The sequence below is a fragment of the Rhipicephalus microplus genome, chromosome 5 (genome assembly GCF_043290135.1).
Source record: "Rhipicephalus microplus isolate Deutch F79 chromosome 5, USDA_Rmic, whole genome shotgun sequence".
Lineage (NCBI taxonomy): Eukaryota > Metazoa > Arthropoda > Arachnida > Ixodida > Ixodidae > Rhipicephalus > Rhipicephalus microplus.
Window position 1 is genome coordinate 221,150,240 of NC_134704.1, and position 21,209 is coordinate 221,171,448.

Consider the following 21,209-nt stretch of genomic DNA (forward strand, 5'->3'; position numbering starts at 1 on the left):
TAAGGGCGCTCGGCTGTGGCTGCAGCAGGTAACACGTTTCATTAGTAACTGATGTCGGGCCTGCTTGCGTTGAGAATAATAGTGCTGAATGACTGGACATGAAAGAATAACAATATCTGGCATTTTACGTAGCTTATCAGAGATGCCATAGTGGAGGGCTCCAGAAATTTGTACCACCTGGTGTCCTTTAACGTGCACTGACACCACACAGAACATGGGCCTCTACCATTTCGCCACCATGGAAATGAGATTGCCAGAGCTGGAATCGAACATGCAACCAGGATGCAAGAAGACACACAACGCAGGCTCTAAATTACGTTGGAAGTTAGTGCCTCTGTTGTTCTTCTTGTGTCCCTGTTCATTCAGCAGTACTTGTCTCATCATCGTATACTAACTGTTCTGTCATGCAACCCCTAGTGACATCAGTGCATTTAAGCTTGCTTTAGTTGCCTCTGGGAGGGGCTAGACCTCCACCAAACATATTTTCTTAGCCTACCCAGCCTGGCCACGTCAGTCATGTGACCTGTGTCATGTCGGTCAATCACCCTCTCCTTTCAAACATTGTAATAATTGCAGCAGGGGAGTCGCCTCTCAGTCTTGCCAAAGCTTGGTCCAGTGTCGTCACTTTAGGTACCCTCCTGTCGCTCGGCTCTACGCCAGCTTGCCTCCAGGGTTACGCATGCTCCTGCCCGACACAACACCAACAAGCCCAAATTTCAACAGTCATATTTAGCTCTGCTGGTTCTCACACGTGGATAGCCGTGCAAACATATGCGCACCTGTCAAAGAAAGCTAGACAAATAGTTTGTCCACTGTGCCATATATCAACATCTCTTATATCGTTCTGTTTTGTCATAGTCTTGAAATAATTTGATAGCAGCACAATGCCATACCAATGAGCTGAAGTATTTTCCGGCGAATGGCAAGCAGAAAGAAAAAGCGATGCACTATCGGTAACAACTTGCAGATATGTTTTTCTTTGATAATGGTGGTGCATGTCAGGCAACGGAAACTTCAGGAAGTTACTGCATTACCACCCGTGTTTTTAGGGCCATTGTGCGGAGTAACAAAGTACACACATCACACAAAAGTGGCAGCATCTCCTGCAATAAATTTTCTGGAACTCTGGCGCTGCGATCCTGCTACAAGAGTTGCAATATAGGCTTGTCGGTGATTCATTTGAAAATACTTGATGTAGTGCCAACCGACACACAGACAAGAGAAGACACATAACAACACCACACAGCGCTACATGGCTGTTTGGTGCCTTAAGTGTTTTCTCTAGTCTAGTGTCGGTTTGCACTACATCAAATATTTTCAAGCAATCTTGCTGTTTTGCCAACGAGTTTTATACTTCTTCTGGCAGCAAGTGCACCAAAGGTGGTCACAAGGCATCCTCACCGCCAAGAGTCGTGACTAAAGACAAGAAAGCAGTATTCTAAAGTTATTTTGTCACACAACAGTATTCGGCTATCTGGCGTGCTTTCCTTGCGTTATTGCTGTGGGCTCAGCGTTATGCAGTCACGGACTATGTGCATGATATAGCACTCAGGACAATGGCGAGAACTCAGTTCGAGAACGCAAGCAGGCCCGACAACGAGTATTGTTGTGCAGTAGGACGACGCCACAAATACTTTTCTTGACTGTCGATCAGTAAGAACAGAGGGGAAAAATAAAAAATAAAAACAGCAATATGTGGGGCGGTTTGAGCCAAAACTCCCTAAACCATGATGTGCCGATGATGATCGTGAACGAACCCGAATTAGTGGTGACCGCGTAAATATTGATGTAGTACATGGCCATTATCATCATATTGTAGCTTCCATGGCAGGCATCATGCAAGGTACAAAAAATGGGTGCTTATTTTTGTAATGCAGTAGTGCCACAGTTCAAGAAGATATATACAAAATTTGTCCGGCAGGTGAACTGAGCCCCAGATACAGTTGAACCCCTTTGTATGAAACATGTTCCAGAGAGCAATTGTTCTTTTCTATATGAAAGGTCTCTAATAAGCCAGGTCTTACATAGAAAAATCTCTTATACCCAACTGTCTGTTACATCAGTGTCTATAATAAAAGGGTTAAACTGTATTTAGCCCAGTTATCTTGCTACATGCATATTGTAAGGCTCCTGAACCACGCGCGTGTGCACGAGAATGAAGATCTGCTGAATTGGCCAGCTGTGCTACTGCTATAGTTAATATATCTCGTACATCATCTACAATGCAAGTGACTAGTCATTCACGAAACAATATGCTTCCTGCAAAAAAAAGAAGGTGATATTCCTTTGGGCAACAGCATGTAATAGCTCCTAAGTGTACTATTTCTGACATAAATATCAGGTAGAGTAAAAGATTACTGGTGAGAAAAATTGCACCTCTTGATTATTTTATATTTGAATCGTATTCAAAAAATATGATATCCGCATGTCCCTAGAGCTTATGCAAAAGCCAGTGATGCATTGCAGCTGAAAATGTGAACACGAGCTTTCAGTAAAACAGAGCGTCAACAATAAACAAGTGCGTGAGTGCTGACCCGATATGAGCACAATGAGGATGTCCGTGTCCTTAAGCTTCTGCATGAGAGCCACAATGTCCGCAGCTGCAGCCACAGCCCTGTCATCCGGCACGTTGTCCCTGGCCCCTTCCAGCACCTTGATTGGGCCACTAGGATCGGGCAGCATCTCTCTGGTGGGAGACACACACACTGAAATGGCACTCCATTTCCATTATAATTCATTTTTATTTCCTTAAGGACCCCACTGGGGGTATTACATAAGGGGCAGATACACAAGAAAAGAGAACATTTGAACACGTTAATTTTTGCAGCACAGGCGATTAACATTTGTCGCAAAGGATAATAGGCAGGTGGTTGAAACAATGGAGCAGAGAAGGTCGTTCCAATCCTTGACGGCGCGGGGAAAAAAAGAAGCGGAAGAAGTGGCAGTTCTGTTGCGATAACGGGACACTTGAAGTGGATGGCTTGTGTGGTGTGAAATGCATGTCGGGGGGAAGGATGTAAGGAGCTGCATTGAGAGAAGAATGAAAAAATTTATGAAAGAGAGAAAGGGTGGCGATACGGCGACGAACAGAGAGGGGTGATAAACCGGACTGTGCTTTCAAGGATGAAATGCTGATGTCGTATAAGTACTGGGAGTGAATGAATCGAACGGCGCGATTTCGGACAGATTCGAGGTCGTTAATGAGGTATGTTTTGAGCGGGTTCCATATGGGGGAAGCACATTCGAGTTTCGATCTGATGAGGGACTGATATGCCAGCAACTTCACGTGATTTGGTGCATGACGTAGGTGACGCTTCAAAAAGCCCAGAGTTTTATTTGTTGATGAAATGACGTTAGTAATATGCGCATACCAAGTGAGATCGCTATTGTTATGCCTGCGAGTCCACAGCGAATGGCCGTGCCTCTGAAAAAGGCAATCTGTGTCAAGGCCAGCCCGCCTGACGCGAACAGCTCAACGGCGTCAACAGGCGGACGGCGCCTTTCTGGCGTGCACGTGCAGTGAGTCATCCCAGCAAACGAGCCCGTCGAGTAAACAACGGGCGTCTTCATGTCTGGGGGTCTGACGCATTGCGCGGCGACCCCATTGGAGGAGTCTGCCCTGACGACCAGCGGCGCTTCTGGTTGGACATTTGAGTTGGACCCGGTGCATATAAAAGAAGCCCTGCGGCGCGTCGCGATCGGCGGTCCTAGGTGAAAGCTGACATGTGTGTCAGAGCGGACCCGTTTGAGAGCAGACCTATGTGTTAGAGAGGAGAGCTCGGCTCTTCGAGTCTCTGTCGGCCCCAGTGCCGAATTTGTAACGCCTCTGTATATATGCTGTACATAAACCTTGTTTAAACTCACCGTCGTCTCGTCCGCTCGTCTATCAGCTTTGCGCAGAAGCAGTCGCGAGCTGTGAAACCTACGCTACCAAACGGCAGGTGACCTTTCCGGCGGAGTTCGAAGCAGTGGCGCCTTCGGGACCGTGTTGGCGTCGCCGTCGTTCGCAACAGTGGTTGGCAGCTGCGGGATCGGCCGGCGTCAGCGACATCGATGCGGTGAGTGCCTGATGTTTTCCCCTCAGTTCACCAGACTACTCTAGCTCAGGTTGTAGTAGTTTAGAGAAGGGCTGTGTGAAGCATTAAAGGGAGCTTTGATAGTTTCAAGCAAAGTCGAAGTGCTTTGAAACCAAAGGCAATGCGGAGGGGGTAAACACGGGAGTGTGAAAAATTGCTCGCGCGTCTTGCTAGTTGACTTATAGTGGGTGCGGCAAGTAAATTGTTAACAGGGGCAAACAGCAAGAGGCTAGTGTGAACGATGGAGAACCTTAAAGTGAAGGAACTCGTCGAAATTTGTGAGGAACTCGGCATTACTTTGGGCCGTGCGAAACGAAAACAAGCGATCCTTGAGATCATGAAGGATGGGGGAGTGTCGGCTGAGGAAGTCGATGAGGCCTGGGTGGATATCAAAGCACGCCGCGAGGAGGCTTAAAGGCGAGAAGCTGGCGAAGAAGCTGAAAGGCGAGAACGCCGCGAGGAGGCCGAGAGACAGGAGCGCCTCGAGTTGAAACGAATAGAATTGGCAATCCTACAGTGTTCGCAGGCACCTAGCGTAGCTTCTCCGACGATTCAGGTCAGCGGTTTTAGAATTCGGGACCAACTGCCACCGTTCGTAGTAGGCGAGGACATGGCGAAGTATCTCGTCAAGTTTGAACACGTCTGTGAGCGAAACGCTTTGGAGCGGTCTCTTTGGGCGCGGAACCTGTTAGCTCTTCTTCCCGGCGAAGTGTCCGACGCGATAACTTGCTTGTCGAGGGAAGCGTTTGAGAGCTATGACGAGGTTAAGGAAGTGCTCTTGAGACGTTATAAGTTGTCACCCGAGGCTTTCAGGCAAAGGTTCCGGTATGCTAAAAAGGGGAATGAGTCACACGTTGACTTCGCGTTTCGTCTTAAAGCCGATTTAATTGAATGGCTCAAGGGCGAAGGTGTTTATGACGATTGCGATAAAGTGGTGGAATGCGTTGCATTGGAGCAATTCTACCGCTGCATCGAGGAGGATGTCAAACTTTGGCTGCAGGACAAACTTGATGAAGTACAGCTAAACAAGGCAGCAGAGTTAGCTGAGGAGTATTATACTCGCCGAAATTTGCATAGCAGGGCAGTGCGCGTTGAAAAGGATGAAAAGAAGGAGGGCTTTTCAAGGAAACCTGATCAACGAAAACCCGCTCCGCACCGTAATTTCAAGAAGGACCCGTCTCTTACGAAGGACAGTGTAGGGGAAGGGCAAACAGAAGCGGAAAAATCGAATGAGGTTCCTAAACAACGCACTGATACCACACGGGCATTTGAATCACGGGAGCCGCTAATCTGCTACAACTGCAAAAAGGAAGGGCACATCGCGAGAAACTGTCAGGAAAAGTTTGCCTTCGCAACAATCCGAGAATCAGAAAAAAACATGCGGTTGTTGGAGCCGTATCTCCAAGAAATTAGGGTGAATGAGAAAACGTGCCGAGCACTTAGAGACTCAGCGGCAACCATGGACGTTGTCCATCCTTCATTGGTGTCTCCGGATGACTTTACAGGAGAATGCGCGTGGATCAGGCAAGTCGCCGAGGAGCAGAGTGTTCGCTTACCAATCGCCACGGTTGTCATTGAAGGCCCGTTCGGTAGGCTTCGCACCGAAGCGGCTGTGTCTGCCGCGCTAAATGATCGTTTTCCTTATCTTTTTTCCAACAACTCAGAGCAGCTTCTCAAAGAGCAGGGCAAATCGTTTTTCCCCAACTTAGCGTGCATGGCCCTCACGCGATCGCAAACGCGGAAGCTTTCGCGGAAGCTTGACCTTGTTCAATGCGGTGAACTCTCAAGTGACCTTGTCGGCAGGTCGACGGAACCCCAGAAAGGAAATTTTCCGCGTGAGTCATGTGAGCAGTCACGCGAGCGGCCCGTCGCCGAAGCGACCGGCGCGGTATACGTAGAGGGAGACGACATGGCGCCATTGAGTCAGAGTGAGAGGGTTGCAACGCTCTCGCCTGTAGCGGAAAGTTGGAGCGAGCTGCCGAGAGTTGATCGAGAGACGCTCATTCGAGAGCAGCGTGAGGACCTCTCGATTGAAGCGCTAGTGGAAAGCCACAAAAACGCGGCACAAGTGCTGTCGAAGGAGCACTACGAGAAATCGGTGAAGAAGCGTGCTTTCGAAGTAGGAAGTCAGGTAATGCTGCTGCAGCCATCCAAAAGGAACAAGCTTGAGGTTGATTGGGAAGGGCCTGCCAATGTAATATCGAAGCTTCCCGATACGAATTTTGAAGTGAAATTAGGAAGGCGGCAGAACAAAATTTACAACTTGATGAAACCCAAAGTTCAACATCAAACGGTCGTAAATCAGCTGTTGAATGCTTCAGAGGAAGAGGAAGCAGAAATTTTTAGTTCTTGTGAGGTAATCGAAGGGGGATCGAAAGTAATCTGGGAGCAGATAAACCTAGAGCCTAGGTTAAGTGAAGTACAGAAGGAGGACCTGAGAAAGATTGTTTCCGAGTTTGGAGACGTGTTTTCAGACCGTCCCGGAAACACGAGGGTGATCGAACACGATATCGAGCTAAGCGATGAGGAGTCAATCCGTAGCAAGCCGTATCGTTGTTCCCCTGTGCAACGTCGCAAGTGTGAGCCGCTCTTGGTGCCGCATAGGTATCGTCGCCTAAAAGTGGCCGGTTACTGAGATGGAGCGTGTTGCTTCACAGCGCAACTTTGACGTTCGCTAAAAAAAAAAAAGGAAAGCTAAACGCTAATGCAGGTGCATTGAGCAGTGCGTTCTAGCTAGTACCTTCTCAACCTTTCGGTTTCTGGCTGGCAATACGGGGCAAAATTTTGACCTCATCACGACCTGGGCTGAGCTCTCTCGTTCAGAGTGATCTCAAGGGGGCCAACTTTATGTGGTAATCTAATTCGTTGCGTTGTTGTAAGTGTGAAAATTCAAGTTCTTATTTTAAGAGTCTTGTGTCCCACATGTGCCTCTTGATGTAGAGGGAACAAAATTCCGATAGACACGTAGATAGGTATATGTTGTACTATACTTTGTCTGGTGTTCTGTCGGGTGACCGAGGGCACTTGCTTGTGTCGTGTGTTGTCTGTTGTCGAACCGTCTTGGCAAGTTGCAGAACCATCGACAAGTGCTGAAACCGAAGATGGTCAGAAGAGACGAGTGAAGCTGGTCGACAAGTTGTGGCGACAAGCCAGTCGAGCTGGGATCTGTCGTCAAGCCAGTCGAGCTGGGATCTGTCGTCAAGAATGGGATGTCTTCCCGGAACAGAGTCTGGAGCTGCATTCTGCCCATGGCCCTGGAGGCGAACCTGGAGGGACCTGGCGAACGAGCGCGCCTGTCATCCGAGCCCCGTGGAAGCAGCTCGTCTTTTCGGCGCATTGTCTGGCGGCGGGGGTGCTGTTATGCCTGCGAGTCCACAGCGAACGGCCGTGCCTCTGAAAAAGGCAATCTGTGTCAAGGCCAGCCCGCCTGACGCGAACAACTCAATGGCGTCAACAGGCGGACGGCGCCTTTCTGGCGTGCACGTGCTGTGAGTCATCCCAGCAAGCGAGCCCGTCGAGTAAACAACGGGCGTCTTTATGTCTGGGGGTCTGACGCATTGCGCGGCGACCCCATTGGAGGAGTCCGCCCTGACGACCAGCGGCGCTTCTGGTTGGACATTTGAGTTGGACCCGGTGCATATAAAAGAAGCCCTGCGGCGCGTCACGATCGGCGGTCCTAGGTGAAAGCTGACATGTGTGTCAGAGCGGACCCGTTTGAGAGCAGACCTACGTGTTAGAGAGGAGAGCTCGGCTCTTCGAGTCTCTGTCGGCCCCAGTGCCGAATTTGTAACGCTTCTGTATACATGCTGTACATAAACCTTGTTTAAACTCACCGTCGCCTCGTCTACTCGTCTATCAGCTTTGCGCAGAAGCAGTCGCGAGCTGAGAAACCTACGCTACCAAACGGCAGGTGACCTTTCCGGCGGAGTTCGAAGCAGTGGCGCCTTCGGGATCGTGTTGGCGTCGCCGTCGTTCGCAACACTATACAATGTGACACCTAGATACTTGTAGGATGGTTGTGATTGTACAGGGACATTGGCGACATGATATGAAAAAATGAAAGGATTGTTACGGCGGGTAAACGTAACTAGTTTGCATTTGTTAGGGTTAAGAGACAAAAGCCAATTATCGCACCATTCTTGAATGTGGTTAAGATCGTTCTGGAGAAGATTTCGGTCGTGAGTGTTAGTTACTGTCCGATAGATTACACAGTCATCTGCAAACATGCGGATTTTGCAGGATTCGCTGAGGGGTAAGTCGTTAATGTATATCAGAAACAGGAGGGCGCCAAGAACTGAACATTGAGGTACGCCTGATGTTACTTTGAGGTAGGCAGAAGATTTGTTATTGACATGCACAAACTGAGAACGGTTAGTTAGAAATGCTTTGATCCAATTTAGTACACTTGGGTCTAAGTTTAACTGGGATAGCTTTAGCATTAGTCTTTGGTGGGGTACTGTGTCGAATGCCTTTGCGTAATCTAGAAAGATTGCGTCAGTTTGTAAGTTGTTGTCATGGTTAGCATGCAGATCGTGAAGAAATATTGCTAGTTGTGTTTCGCACGAGAATTCTTTCCTAAAACCATGCTGGCTGGGGTGAAAAAAGTTGTTGGAATCTAGAAAGTTTACAATCTGAGAGTAGATGATATGTTCCATGATTTTGCATGGGACGCTTGTTAAAGAAATGGGACGGTAGTTCAATGGACAGTTCTTATCACCTGATTTGTAGACGGGAACGACCTTGCCCATGTTCCAGTCATCTGGAAGAATACCTGTGGAGAGCGACTGCGCATACATCAAGCACAGAAATGGGGCGATGGTGTCATGGATATTTTTTAATACTTTTGAGTTAATATCGTCGACGCCACCTGATGAGGACAGTTTCATGTTTTGAATAATACTTGAAATACCACTTGCGCAAAGAACAATTGAGCACATAGAGGATGTCAACAGCACTTGGGCAGGAGAGGAAGGTACGCTAGATTCGTTAGTAAATACAGATGAAAATGCGCTGTTAAAAGCATCAGCACATTGATCATCTGAGAGCATGTGACCGGAATCATTAGTAAGGTGGATGGTGCTGGTAGACCGAGGGTTCACGATCTGCCAGAATTTACGTGTGTTATCGGTTAGCATGCCTGGTAAATCCTGATTGAAAAACGTGTATTTTGCGTTACTAATAGCGGTAGTATATTCTTTTTCGGCTGCGTTGTATTTCGCCCAAGCTTCAGGCGTCTCTTTTGCTTCTGCTGCACGAAAAAGGCGCTTTTTTCTATTCGCTAGTCTCTTTAGTTTGTTTGTAAACCAGGGTTTTTGCGGCGTGCTACAGAATGATGTTGTTGGAATAAATTTGCTAATTCATTCATCTTATTTTTAAAAATCTCCCAATTATCGCTCACAGATCGAGAGTGAAAGCTATGTTCGAAGTCTGGAAAGAAGTTTTTCGAGTTCTTTGTTTATGGCCTCGTAATTACCTTTATCATATAAGACAATTGTTTTCTTGAGTTTGTCGCGCCGCTCAAAAGGGAAGGAAAAATCTGCGTGTATTACTTTGCGGTCACTAATTTCGGGTAGGTATGAAAAAAACGATGAAGAATCCGGGCAGTCGGTTAGTATTAAATCTATGGTGTTAGCACAGCCGCCTGATATGCGCGTGGGCTCTGACACAAATTGAGATAAGTTAAAATTCAAACAAACGTCTATAAAATCTTTCGTTTCGACAACGTATGCCGACGAGGGTGCAGGGTTATGCCAATCAATTTTCGGGAAATTAAAATCCCCAAAAAGTATAATGTGAGCGTTAGAGTAGGTGGTCGTGAGTGTGCTCATTATATTGTTTAAATCACATGAAAAACCTGTATTGATGCTCAGTGTAGCACACCCCGAGAGTAGGAATGTTTGAGGGGAAGCGTGGCAAACCCGCCACAGAATTTCAAAGGCAGACTTTTATGTTGACAGGAAAACAGGGTATTTCTGAGCCAACAGCGATTAGCACACCCCCGCCCCGGCCGTGTTTGCGGTCGGTTAGGAATAACTGATAATCAGGTAAGTCCGAGAGCACTTCGGCGCCAAAACTTCATCGGTTAGCCAAGTTTCTGTTAGTACCAAAATATTACTGTTGGAAGACGCCACAACGTTCGACACGAGTTGGCACTTCGGCATGAGACTACAAACATTAGTAAAGATAACAGAAAAAGAAAGTTCATTTCGTGTTTGAATTTTGCGGTGGTGCGGTATAGCCTGCGGGCGCGGTGATCGCTATGCGACTTCTATGACCGATTGTGATCCGTGGTCAAAAATGTACCTTTTGGAACCCATATACAAAGTTTTGAAACGGATCTGAAATTTACCTGATTTCTGCTTGGCGAAAGCAACGAGATGACGGCGGGAGGTACGAACTGAGAGGGAATAATCTTCGCCAATGCTGAAATCTGTTCCTTTCGACTTTTTGGAATTTGAGAGGGTGTTTTCTTTGGTTTTGTAGAATGTGAACCTGACAATTATCGGGCGGCAACGATCATTGGTGTGGTGGCCGAAGCAATGCGCTCGGTCAATTTCTTTCGGATCAATTTTTATTTTTAAGTGTTCAAGACAGTGGTTAATGATAAGTTCTTCTGTTTCAATATTTGTTTCTTTGGCATTACTATTTGAAAGGTTATAGAAGATTAAGTTGTTGCGGCGTGACCGGTTTTCTGCGTCATTCAGCCGTTTTTCAAGTTCGGAAACTAAGTGCGTGGTTGCAGTAGTGTCGGCTTGAATTGCGGCAATGTCAGCTCGTATGGGCAAAATATTTTGGTAATGGCGTTCTAGTTCGGTCATACGCTTTCCCAGATCCGACAATGTTTTGTCGGTTGTGAGGAGTTGCTGCTTTACTTCTTCAAAATCGGATATTAGTTTGTTTTGTCCAGCGCTAATCTTTTCGAGTTGTGCGAGAATTTCGTTAATTTCTGGACCAGGGTTAGTTTCAACGTCACCAGATAACAACAAGAGCACAGAGTAAACGGCATATAAACACTCGGCAATGATAGGGACAAGACACTGTGGGCCCGGCAGCTGGACTAGAAAGTAATCACTTGATTTTTTCGCGTAAAGACTGCTGTGCTTACTAACCTGCATTGTTGGGAGAAACGGGTAAGCGAACTGCATTGTGTCACAGCTGCCAAGCCCACAAGCTGACGCCGGTGACCGTTCGCGATATATAGGTGCTCAGAGTGGGGATGTTGACTTCGATGGAGCTGTCCAAGGTGAAGTGGGGAAGGAGTAGTCTAGCCACGGCGCTGCCAACAGCGTCAGAGCGGTAGCGGAGGAAGGCGGGACAGTGCCTGCTTCGCCATTCCCAGCCAGGACGGTGCAGTTTGATGATGGGTCCAACGAAGTGATTGCCAGGCCGGGCATCAGCAGGCGAGCGACAGTTACAAAGAACACCTGCATTGTTGGGAGGAACGGGTAAGCAAACTGCATTGTGTCACAGCTGCCAAGCCCACAAGCTGACGCCGGTGACCGTTCGCGATATATAGGTGCTCGGTGTGGTGATGTTGACTTCGATGCGGCTGTCCAAGGTGAAGTGGGTGAGGAGTAGTCTAGCCACAGGGCTGGCAACAGCGTTGGAGCGGTAGCAGAGGGGGGCGGGACAGTGCCTGCTTCGCCATTGCCAGGCAGGAAGGTGCTGTTTGATGATGGGTCTAACGAAGTGATTGCCATGCCGGGCATCAGCAAGCGAGCGACAGTTACAAGGAACACCTGCATTGTTGGGAGGAACGGGTGAGCAAACTGCATTGTGTCACAGCTGCCAAGCCCAATAGTACTGTCAGATTGGCTAATGAAGCCATAGGCAAGATTCTACAGGTGCCTTCCTGCATCAAAAAGAATCTGCACACTTCGAGAATGAATTCGGTTTTTTGCAGTTTATACTAAACTTTATGTAACTTGCATGAATGATGGCTTCGCATTTGCCTAAGAAAATACGACAAGAAAATACGACAAGTAGAATGACAACCTAGTAGAATATCTTGTTTTCTGCTAACACAAGGACCCGAGGTGCAGCTGGGTATTTCATTTTGCGGAAGCGAGTTGTGAAGTCTTGACACCATCATATGTAAAGTATAGACAACTTATAGCGTAAATCGAGAGAGTCATGAATATCCACACTATAACAGTTTTATCCACACTCATCAGTTTTGTGTTCGCACAAGAACACAAAACTGATGACACACAGGCTATAATAAAAAACGACACCCTCTACTTGAACAAAACCAAATATGTTTATGATGAGAGTACTGAAGAAGTCGTACGAAGCAAGTGACTATGCAGCGATCCGTCCGGCAAAATATCTTTTCTTGTAATCGATTGCCGCAGTATTAAGAATAAGGTTGATGAACTAAGTAGCCTCTTAGAAACTGTTAAACCGTTAGTCGTAATAGGAACAGAGTCGTGGCTTGATGAGAGCGTAGCTGACAGTGAAGTGTTCCCAGCGAACTTTGTATGCTTCAGAAAAGATCGGAATAACTGCGGTGGGGGCGTATTTGTTTTAGTTGACGAAAGTGTTGGGTCGTGTCAAACTATACTGCGGGAAAGCACATGCGAAGCAGTATGGTGCCAAATAAGACTTCAGAATGGTAAAACGTTATCTGTGTGCTCCTTTTACCGCCCAACGCAGGCCTCTGTAGAAACATTATCAGAGCTTACGAGCCAATTAGAAGTAATTAAAACTGATTACATTGTTGTCGCTGGAGATTTTAACCTTCCAGATGTTGATTGGCACAGCCAGCCTGCCTTTTTAGGAATTACTGGCAGGCTAAATACTGCTATGGCCAGTATTGTTAGCTTATTTTCACTTACGCAGACTGTTCTGGAGCCCACAAGAGAAAATCATGTTCTTGATTTATTTTTCACAAATGCACCAGATAATGTTTTGTCCACAGTAGTCATACCAGAAATTAGCGACCACGAAGCTGTTGTCTGTAACATGAACATGAGCTATCAAAATACTACTGCTACTAACAACCGGCGTATATTCAATTATGTGAAGGCAAATACCGATGAAATTGGGTCCGAGCTTGACAATTAGTTTGTCGTCTTCGAGACACTTGCAGAATCATTTTCAGTACAGCAGCATTGGTCAAATTTCAAAGATAAGTTTTTGGAACTACGTGACCGTCACGTGCCATCTTCGCTGCTATTTAAAAGGCATCAAAGAAGCAAGCCATGGTTTACAAAAGAGTTACATGCCTTAGTACAGAAACGGAAAAAGGCTTATCACCACCATTCGCGCAATCTGTCCATTCAAAATTTTCGCAAGCTTAAGAAAATTGCGTCTCAATTGAAATGTGCTACGACAGCTGCAAAAACTGCACATTTTCAGTCATTTCAATCACGACTTCAGCAAAATAAAAAGGAACTATGAAAATATGTGAAAGAAAAGAAAAAGGACTCTGTTTCAATCCCTGCTCTGGAACAGAATGGCGTTGTCATTGAAAGTGCTGCTGAAAAAGCTGAGAGCTTTAATTCATATTTTACCTCTGTTTTTTCCGTACCAGGTACGAAAGCAAATGCATACCATTTATCTGTACCTTCTACGGGCAAGACTCAGATGGACGATATTGTATTTTATAGCCAAGGAGTTGAAACCCTGCTAAAGCGCTTAGATGTATCAAAAGCTTCTGGACCTGATGGACTGCCTAACGCTCTCTTGAAATCCTGTGCGCACATAGTATCTCGATATATAGTAATAATTTTCAGAAAATCTTTACACCATTGTGCCTTACTTAGTGATTGGAAATTGGCTGCTGTTGTAACTATTCACAAATCGGGACCACGAGAAATTGTTTCAAATTATCGACCTATATCGTTAACAGCCGTTTGCTGCAAAATTTTTGAGCATGTCTTATACTCATCAATAATGAAGCATTTAGAAGCCAATTCCATGTTAAATGAGCGCCAACATGGCTTTCGCAAGGACCATTCCTGTGTGACCCAGTTAATTGAATTTACTCATGAGGTAGCATGCGCACTGGACAACCGAACCAGTATTGACTACATTTTTTTGGATTTCAGAAAAGAGTTCGATTTGGTTCCCCATAATTTATTATTGCAGAAAATGACCCAATACAAGATTAACCCGAAAGTTATTAACTGGATAGCAGAATACCTAAATTCCAGGCAGCAGTACGTCGTCGTGAATCGCGAACAGTCATCCACTACCAATGTGACGTCCGGGGTCCCTCAGGGGTCAGTACTGGGCCCATTATTGTTTTTAATGTATACTAATGACATCACCCTGGACGTACAATCGTCGATGAGAATGTTTGCAGATGACTGCATCGTTTATAGAGCAATAAACTGCGAAAGTGATCGGGGTGCAGTTCAAGACAACTTGAACAAGATAAATGCATGGTGTAAAAAATGGCAAATGCAACTTAATTTGGATAAGACAATGTGTATGACGTTTTCTAGAAAGAAGGGTGAAGCTTCGCCTTCATATACTATAAACAAGAAGGTCTTAAAAATAGTCTCTGAGTACAAGTATTTGGGCGTATTTTTTCGTAATGCGGGAATGAATTTAAGAAAATGGATTTCAAATGACACCGAACTAAGAAAACTATTTGATGAAGAAGGAGATGATCTGAATCGAGGGTTAAGAAAGGAGGGACAAATCAAGATTTCGGGACTGAAATAGAATTTCGTAGACAATGTGTTGAGCTTTCCCGACACTACATGGCGAAACGACAAGGACATGAGACAACTCTCAAAAAGACAGGTTTTGCAAACCACGGCAAGGCTATATGACCCTCTTGGTTTTTGACACCATGTTCAGTTAGAGCAAAAATATTGCTGCGATAAATTTGGATGGATAAACTGAAATGGAACGACCCGTTACCAAGCCAGCATCGATCAGCTTAAAAGGACTGGTCGGAGGAGCTTCAGCACTCAGATGACTTCACCGTTAACAGATGCTATGACAACAGGCAAGCTGAAGTGAAAGTATCGACTCTACACGTGTTTTCCGATGCAAGTCCAATGGTGTATGGAGCAGCAGCATACATTTAACAGAATACTCTGATGGAAGCGATGCAGCCAATTTTATAATTGCAAAAGATTGAGTCGCTCCAATCAAAAAGATTACACTTGCAAGAATGGAGTTGTTAGCTGCCACAATATCAGTCAGATCGGCCAGTCATATAACTGAGAATTTCATCAGAAAACTAAAGAGTGTGAATTTCTGGACTGAATGTCAAATTGTATTAGGCTGGATAAAGCCAATCAAAACGAAATATCTGTTTGTTAGCAACCGCGCAGCAGAAATCGAGAGCAAGTCCAACGAGAGTCAATGAAGTTATGTTAAAAGTGATGAAAATCCTGCGGATTTGATGACAAAGGGGATGAAAATGAAACGTTTGCTGAACAGTGAATTATGGTGGAAAGGCCCCACGTAGATCAAGAATGAAAAACGAAGACCCGATTATGACATCACGCAAGAATCGGACAGGGATGACAACAAAGACGAAGAAAAGACCGTGGCAAGCTTAACTACCACCACGAGTCAAGAAAAGATAATTGATGTGAACAGGTTTGGATCATACTAGAAAGCGTTACGACTTACCGCGTGGGTGATGTGTTATATAGGAAAATAAAGGAAAACAGGTTCGCTCACAGGAGAAGAATTGAACAAGGCAGAGTTAAGGCTGATAAAGCAGAAGCAGAAAACGTTACAAAATGCAGTGACACGAATATATGACAACATGAATCTGTACGGCATGAACATCTTCGAAGATGATCAAGATGTCCTAAGAGTAACAGGGAGGCTTCAGTGGAGTGATTTGAGCTTTGATGAGAAGCATCCTATTGTTTTACCAAGAGAAAGTCCCTTTTCAAAGCTCCTAGTCCTGAACGCGCATCAAGTGACAATGCACGGTGGCGTTGCGGCAACATTGACACATCTAAGAACGAAGTTTTGGATTGTGTGTGGCCGACAGATGGTGAAATATGTGATAAAGAAATGCATCACATGTAGAAGGTTTAATTCTAGACCAATAGTACAAGAAATTTCACTGCTACCAGCTGACAGGATACACAGACGAGGCCATTCGACACATTTGGTATAGACTTTGCTGGATCGCTAAATGCTCGAAAGGAAAAAAGCAACAAAATTACAAAGTTCTACACTGTGATACTTACCGTATTTACTCGAATCTAACGCGCACCTTTTTTCCGGTTAAGCGAGTTCATAAATCGCATGCGCGTTAGAATCGAGTACGAACAAAAAAATTACGGTCAATCTATTGCCATCGCAAATCCAAAATGGCCGCCCCCTACGGGCGTCGGCATGGTGCGTCGGCTATTTCTGCCTATGTGTTTACCATGTGCGGCACTTCGTACGTGTGCTGAGGAGTTCGTCATCTAGTAGTGCATTAGCATCGACGACGTGGAAGGGCCGACTCCAAAAACTCGAGTGCACCACGATGCCGCTTTTAAAAGAAAAGTCATCGCGTGTGCAGAATCGGACGGAAATCGGGCCGCATCGCGGTCCTTCTCGAAACGTGCGTGCGGGACCGGCGGAAGCAAAAGCAGAAGATTGTCGACAGCAAAGCTTCACGCAAAGGCTTCAGTGAACCACAGCAGGGTCGGTTTCCGCAAATTGAAGAGCTGCTCCGCGAGTATGTGCTTGAGGAGCGAGTGGCACAGCGGCCCATGACGACAGAACTGCTCCAAGTGCGGGCTATGCAATTAGTCTTAGAAAAAAGTCTAATGCGGAGCCTGTTTAAAGCGAGCAGGTGCTGGCTAATTAACTATATGAAGAGGAAAGGCTCTTCCCTCCGAAGGGGAACATGCATATGCGAAAACTTTTGCGGAGAAGTACGATGAAAAGCTTTACAGTTTTCAGAGGTTCGTCCTAAACTTGCGGCGCAACAACGGCTACCTGCTTGGGCAAATCTGGAATGCCGATCAGACGCCTCTTTACTTCGACATGCCTGGCACCACAACTGTCGAGAAGAAGGGGGCGAAGCAAGTTCGCGTGCTGACATCGGTCCACGGTAAAACTACAGTGACGGCAATGCTCTGTTACACGTCAGATGGGCACAAGCTTCGCCCGTACCTCATATATAAATGGAAGACAATCCCGAAAGGAATCGTTTTTTCGAGTGGTGTGATCGTGCGGGCCAGCAAAAAAAAAAAAAATGGGTGCGCGTTGCAATCGATGTCTTACGTTTTTTGTTTTTTTTTTCGCGGTGGAAATCGGGTGCGCGTTACAATCGAGGGCGCGGTAGAATCGAGTAAATACGGTAGGTGTACAGTAACAAGAGCCATACAACTGGAGTTAGTCAAGAGGATGTCATCAGAAGATTTATACAAGCATTCCGAAGATTCGTAGCTAGAAGAGGATTGTGTACAACTATTTACACTGATAATGCAAGAGCGTTCAAGAAATCTGAGAAAGAGGTGAACAAGATATTAAAGATGGAAGATGAAAGGGTGCAACAGTATACCAGTAACCTGAAAATAAAATGGAAGTTTATTGTTTAGCTTCATGGTGGGGAGGATTTTATGAAAGGCTGATCAGAAGCTTTAAGACGTCCATGGCAAAAACTATAGGTGCTCGACTTTTGAATGAAGAAGAACTTTGAACTGTGGTTGTTGAAGCAGAAGGAGTAATCCACAACTGGCCTCTTATGTGTATGACGATCCTAACGAGCCACAACCCATCACACCGGCGGACGTTATAGGAGGCAGGCAAGCAATGAACAAGCAGGAAGAAAACAGACTCGGAGAATGCAGTTTGCTGAATTAGTAGAGTGCAAGAAAACAGGCAATGATAACATAGTGGACCAGATGGAAAAGGAAAGTACCTGAGGGAGCTTAAGTGTGCCAGCAGAAAAATAGAGGGTCACACAGATATACAAGAAGATGTACTTCTGCTTGGAGAAGCTCGAAAAAGAACACAGTGGACACACTGCTAGGTCGAAAAGACTTTCCCAGGTAAGAATGGACTAGTGAGAACATGCTTGCTTCGTACACCTGAAGGCAAATTACTCAAGAATCTGATTCAACTGTTGTATTCGCTCGAAGGTTGCTTTGGTTGAATCTGGTCGGCGGGAAGATGTAGAAAACAGATTGAAGATAGAGCTTGGAGACGAGGAAGAGGAAGTGGCCAGGGGCACGCCCTGCATATTTTTTTTTATTCTTGTTCTGTGAACAATAAACCGAAGACGTATCGGTTCCGCAGTCTCTCTGGTCCTTCTGAAACAGGGGCAAAGGTGGCTTAAGCGCCATTCTGCACGGATTAGAACAAGGCCAAGAAATTTTCGGATCGCTACAGCCACCCCCCTTACTTTCTTTTGTTCATGATGAAGCTAGATTCAGGGCACAACTTGGCTCGCTAGATAAAGTAACACTGACACGTGCTCGTGCAGCATGCGGAGTTTGTTGGAGCCCAGTAACAGCGGCATACACTTCCAGCTTCAATTCTTAACATGCTGTTATCACGTTTCCTGAGTGTCCTGCCGTGATTTACGATAATGGTGCATTCAGACGACGGACCAAATCCCAATGTGGCGGGACGGACGGCGCGTCATGTGACCTCACATCAGCGATTCCCCTCGTCCGCGACTCGTCCGCGCGGCTCGCGGACGGATGAACCCAACCTGTTTCTCACATCATGATTCTGGCGGGGGAGAGCCGGTACTTCAGCGGAATAGCTTGGGGTCGGTGGCAACACTTTTCGTCTGCTCGCGGCATGTCCTCCATGGCTCGCGGACAGCTGCATGACTGGCCGGCATCATCTAAGCTTGAGCATTGTTTGCTTAGTTTCCGGAGACTTTGTTCTCAGGTGATTAAATATGCAGAAATCACTTTTGGTGATTCGGGAAATGTCGCTGCCGTCGCTCAACACGCGAGATTTTTAGCTGTCATGGTGGTGAAATATTCCAACTTCTGCAACCGGCGACGTGCCGCTTCTAAAAAAAAAAAGGCGGGAGACACGTTTAGAAGTTCTACAAGTGGGGAATAATGTAGTTGAAAGAATATCCTGCTAGCAACTCCCTTTTCTCCTGAAAGAATAACACTACTCGTTCATTTGTCACAACACGACAGACATCGCAGCCTAGCTTCGCTTTTTGCGGGCATCCATGTTGAATACTCTCAAACCAGTCTGCTGCCAGCGGGCGCAGGTGAGCGCCGAATCTGCTGTCGAGGGTAATCCGGCTGTTTTCTCCTAGGACACCGTCCGTCGTGTGGATGCGCCTGGAGGCGGACTATCCGCGGATTAGCTGTCCGCGTCCACGACAAATCCGGATTCGGTCCGTCGTCTGAATGCACCATAAGGGTTGGCACGCTTAAATCCCTAGATTGATTGAGGATGCACACTACAGGCGGCCAACGTGGCCTTCATTTCTGGCCGAAGTTAGCACAACTGAGAAAATTTTGAGGCTGGTCAGGCATTTGGCACATCATGGCACAATTTCGGCAAATTTCATGGTTTTCGTCTCCCCTTTTTTCAGCACAGAAATGGGGAACTGTATCAAATTGGTGCAATTGGCGCAGCTGTTGCACCCCGCACGTGCTTTTCTGGTTTAGTTAATGATACTTATCCCTTCTCTTCAAGTGCAGCCACCACAAAATGTTTCGTTAATTCAGTACAAAACTGCAACTTAGATTGAACGCGACCACTACGGAAATGCTGTTGATTATTATGCCTAGGCTGCCCTTCAGTGTTGATGTAAGAAGTTTGTCCAGGGCATCAAGATCGAACGTCAAAAGATCACACTGGAGATTACACAAAAGATCGCACCATGTACAATGTGCGTGATAAGAAGTGTGCACTTGCAGCTGGGAGATCAAGGACGACAAAGCCTGTATGATCGCGCACAGGCAGCAAAGGTGAAAGCTCGCATCATAAAGTTGTAAATCTTTTAAAATTATGGCGAAACAGCAAATGCTACATCTGTAGCAAGCTCGATTATGACATTTTTTTTTACAGGAATCTACAAGACCATAAGAAAACTAAGTACAGTTCAGGACGGAATCACACGTGCCATGCTGAGCCACATGCGACCGGTGCCACGCAAGTACACTGCAGCTGCACTGGCGCTGGTGCAAAGGCTTGTCTGTCACCTAGGCAATCGACCTCCTCCCTCAGTTAGCAAGCCCGTGCAGCATGCTTGAGTCTTTTTTAAATGTGGAGCATTTCTTAGTCGCACGATGTAGCGCTTCGGCATCGGCGACGGTGCTGTCCACACCCCAACTGTGCATGCTTGCGTCTCATGCCCGCGTTTTGTGCCAGCCCAGGAAGACACCGGCAAAACTGTAGCTTCTCTCCCCTTCTCTCGGCTTGCAAGGCTGATGCAGGGAGCGTCTGCTAGTGAAAAAACAACTACTCGCGCTGCACAACCGTTCACTGGCCACCCCGTATATGTAGGCACTGAATCGCGCGTTCGGAATTCAGTAAAGGGTGTTTTTACTTGGCTTTTGCTTGACGTTAAAAGACAACGCTTCTCCATTATATAAATAATAATAATAAAGAAAAAATAACAATTAGGAATATCCAAACCATACACAATTACGCAACGTTCACGCGATACCCTCCCCACTCTGCCAAACATTTACTCGATTTCTCCCAGTGAGAACATGCGGGCGACAATTTTTTTCTTTTTCCTCCTTCCACCCTTCGTTCATTCTCTTTGCACCCCCTCATCCTCCGTAAAATGAACTGTTCGCTCGTTCCCCAGCAGCGTATCCAGCCCCCCTCCTTTCAGAAGTGCCCTTGCTACACATTTGTCACAAATATTTTCTGGCAACTTATCATTTTGGGGGACTGCACCATAAACCGTGTGCCATAAACCATAACACCATAAACCATAAACACAGGGTTCTACAGAAGACTAAACGTGAATAAAAAAATACCACATTATAACCAGCCCTGCACTATAAGCAGTTATGCCATAAGTGCTCTCCACTGTATATGTGTGTATCTCATAAATTACATTGAAAGTGAGCCCAAGAGGCCAGATTTTCATGGCTATCAATCCAATTATACATGGACCCAAATAAAAGTGAAAATGTTACCACATGACTAAAAAGACATGCATTAGAAACCACTTATTAAGGGGTTCAACAGGGTACATGGCTTTGGGAACAGTCC

At 46.1% G+C, this 21,209-nt stretch overlaps 2 protein-coding genes across 7 annotated transcripts in view; one reads left to right on the forward strand and one right to left on the reverse strand.

The window, feature by feature from the left end:
• The window catches only part of Mon1 (vacuolar fusion protein MON1 homolog), a 476,225-nt gene that overhangs the window by 453,740 nt on the left and 1,276 nt on the right, over positions 1-21,209 (forward strand). The gene's annotated exons all lie outside the window — the stretch shown is intronic.
• The window catches only part of LOC119173510 (glycerate kinase), a 270,522-nt gene that overhangs the window by 156,897 nt on the left and 92,416 nt on the right, over positions 1-21,209 (reverse strand). For all 6 annotated transcript variants that reach the window (XM_075896529.1, XM_075896530.1, XM_075896528.1 and 3 more), the window contains one exon: positions 2,535-2,686. In XM_075896529.1, the coding sequence (XP_075752644.1) occupies positions 2,535-2,686 (152 nt within the window). The remainder of the gene's footprint in view (positions 1-2,534; positions 2,687-21,209) is intronic.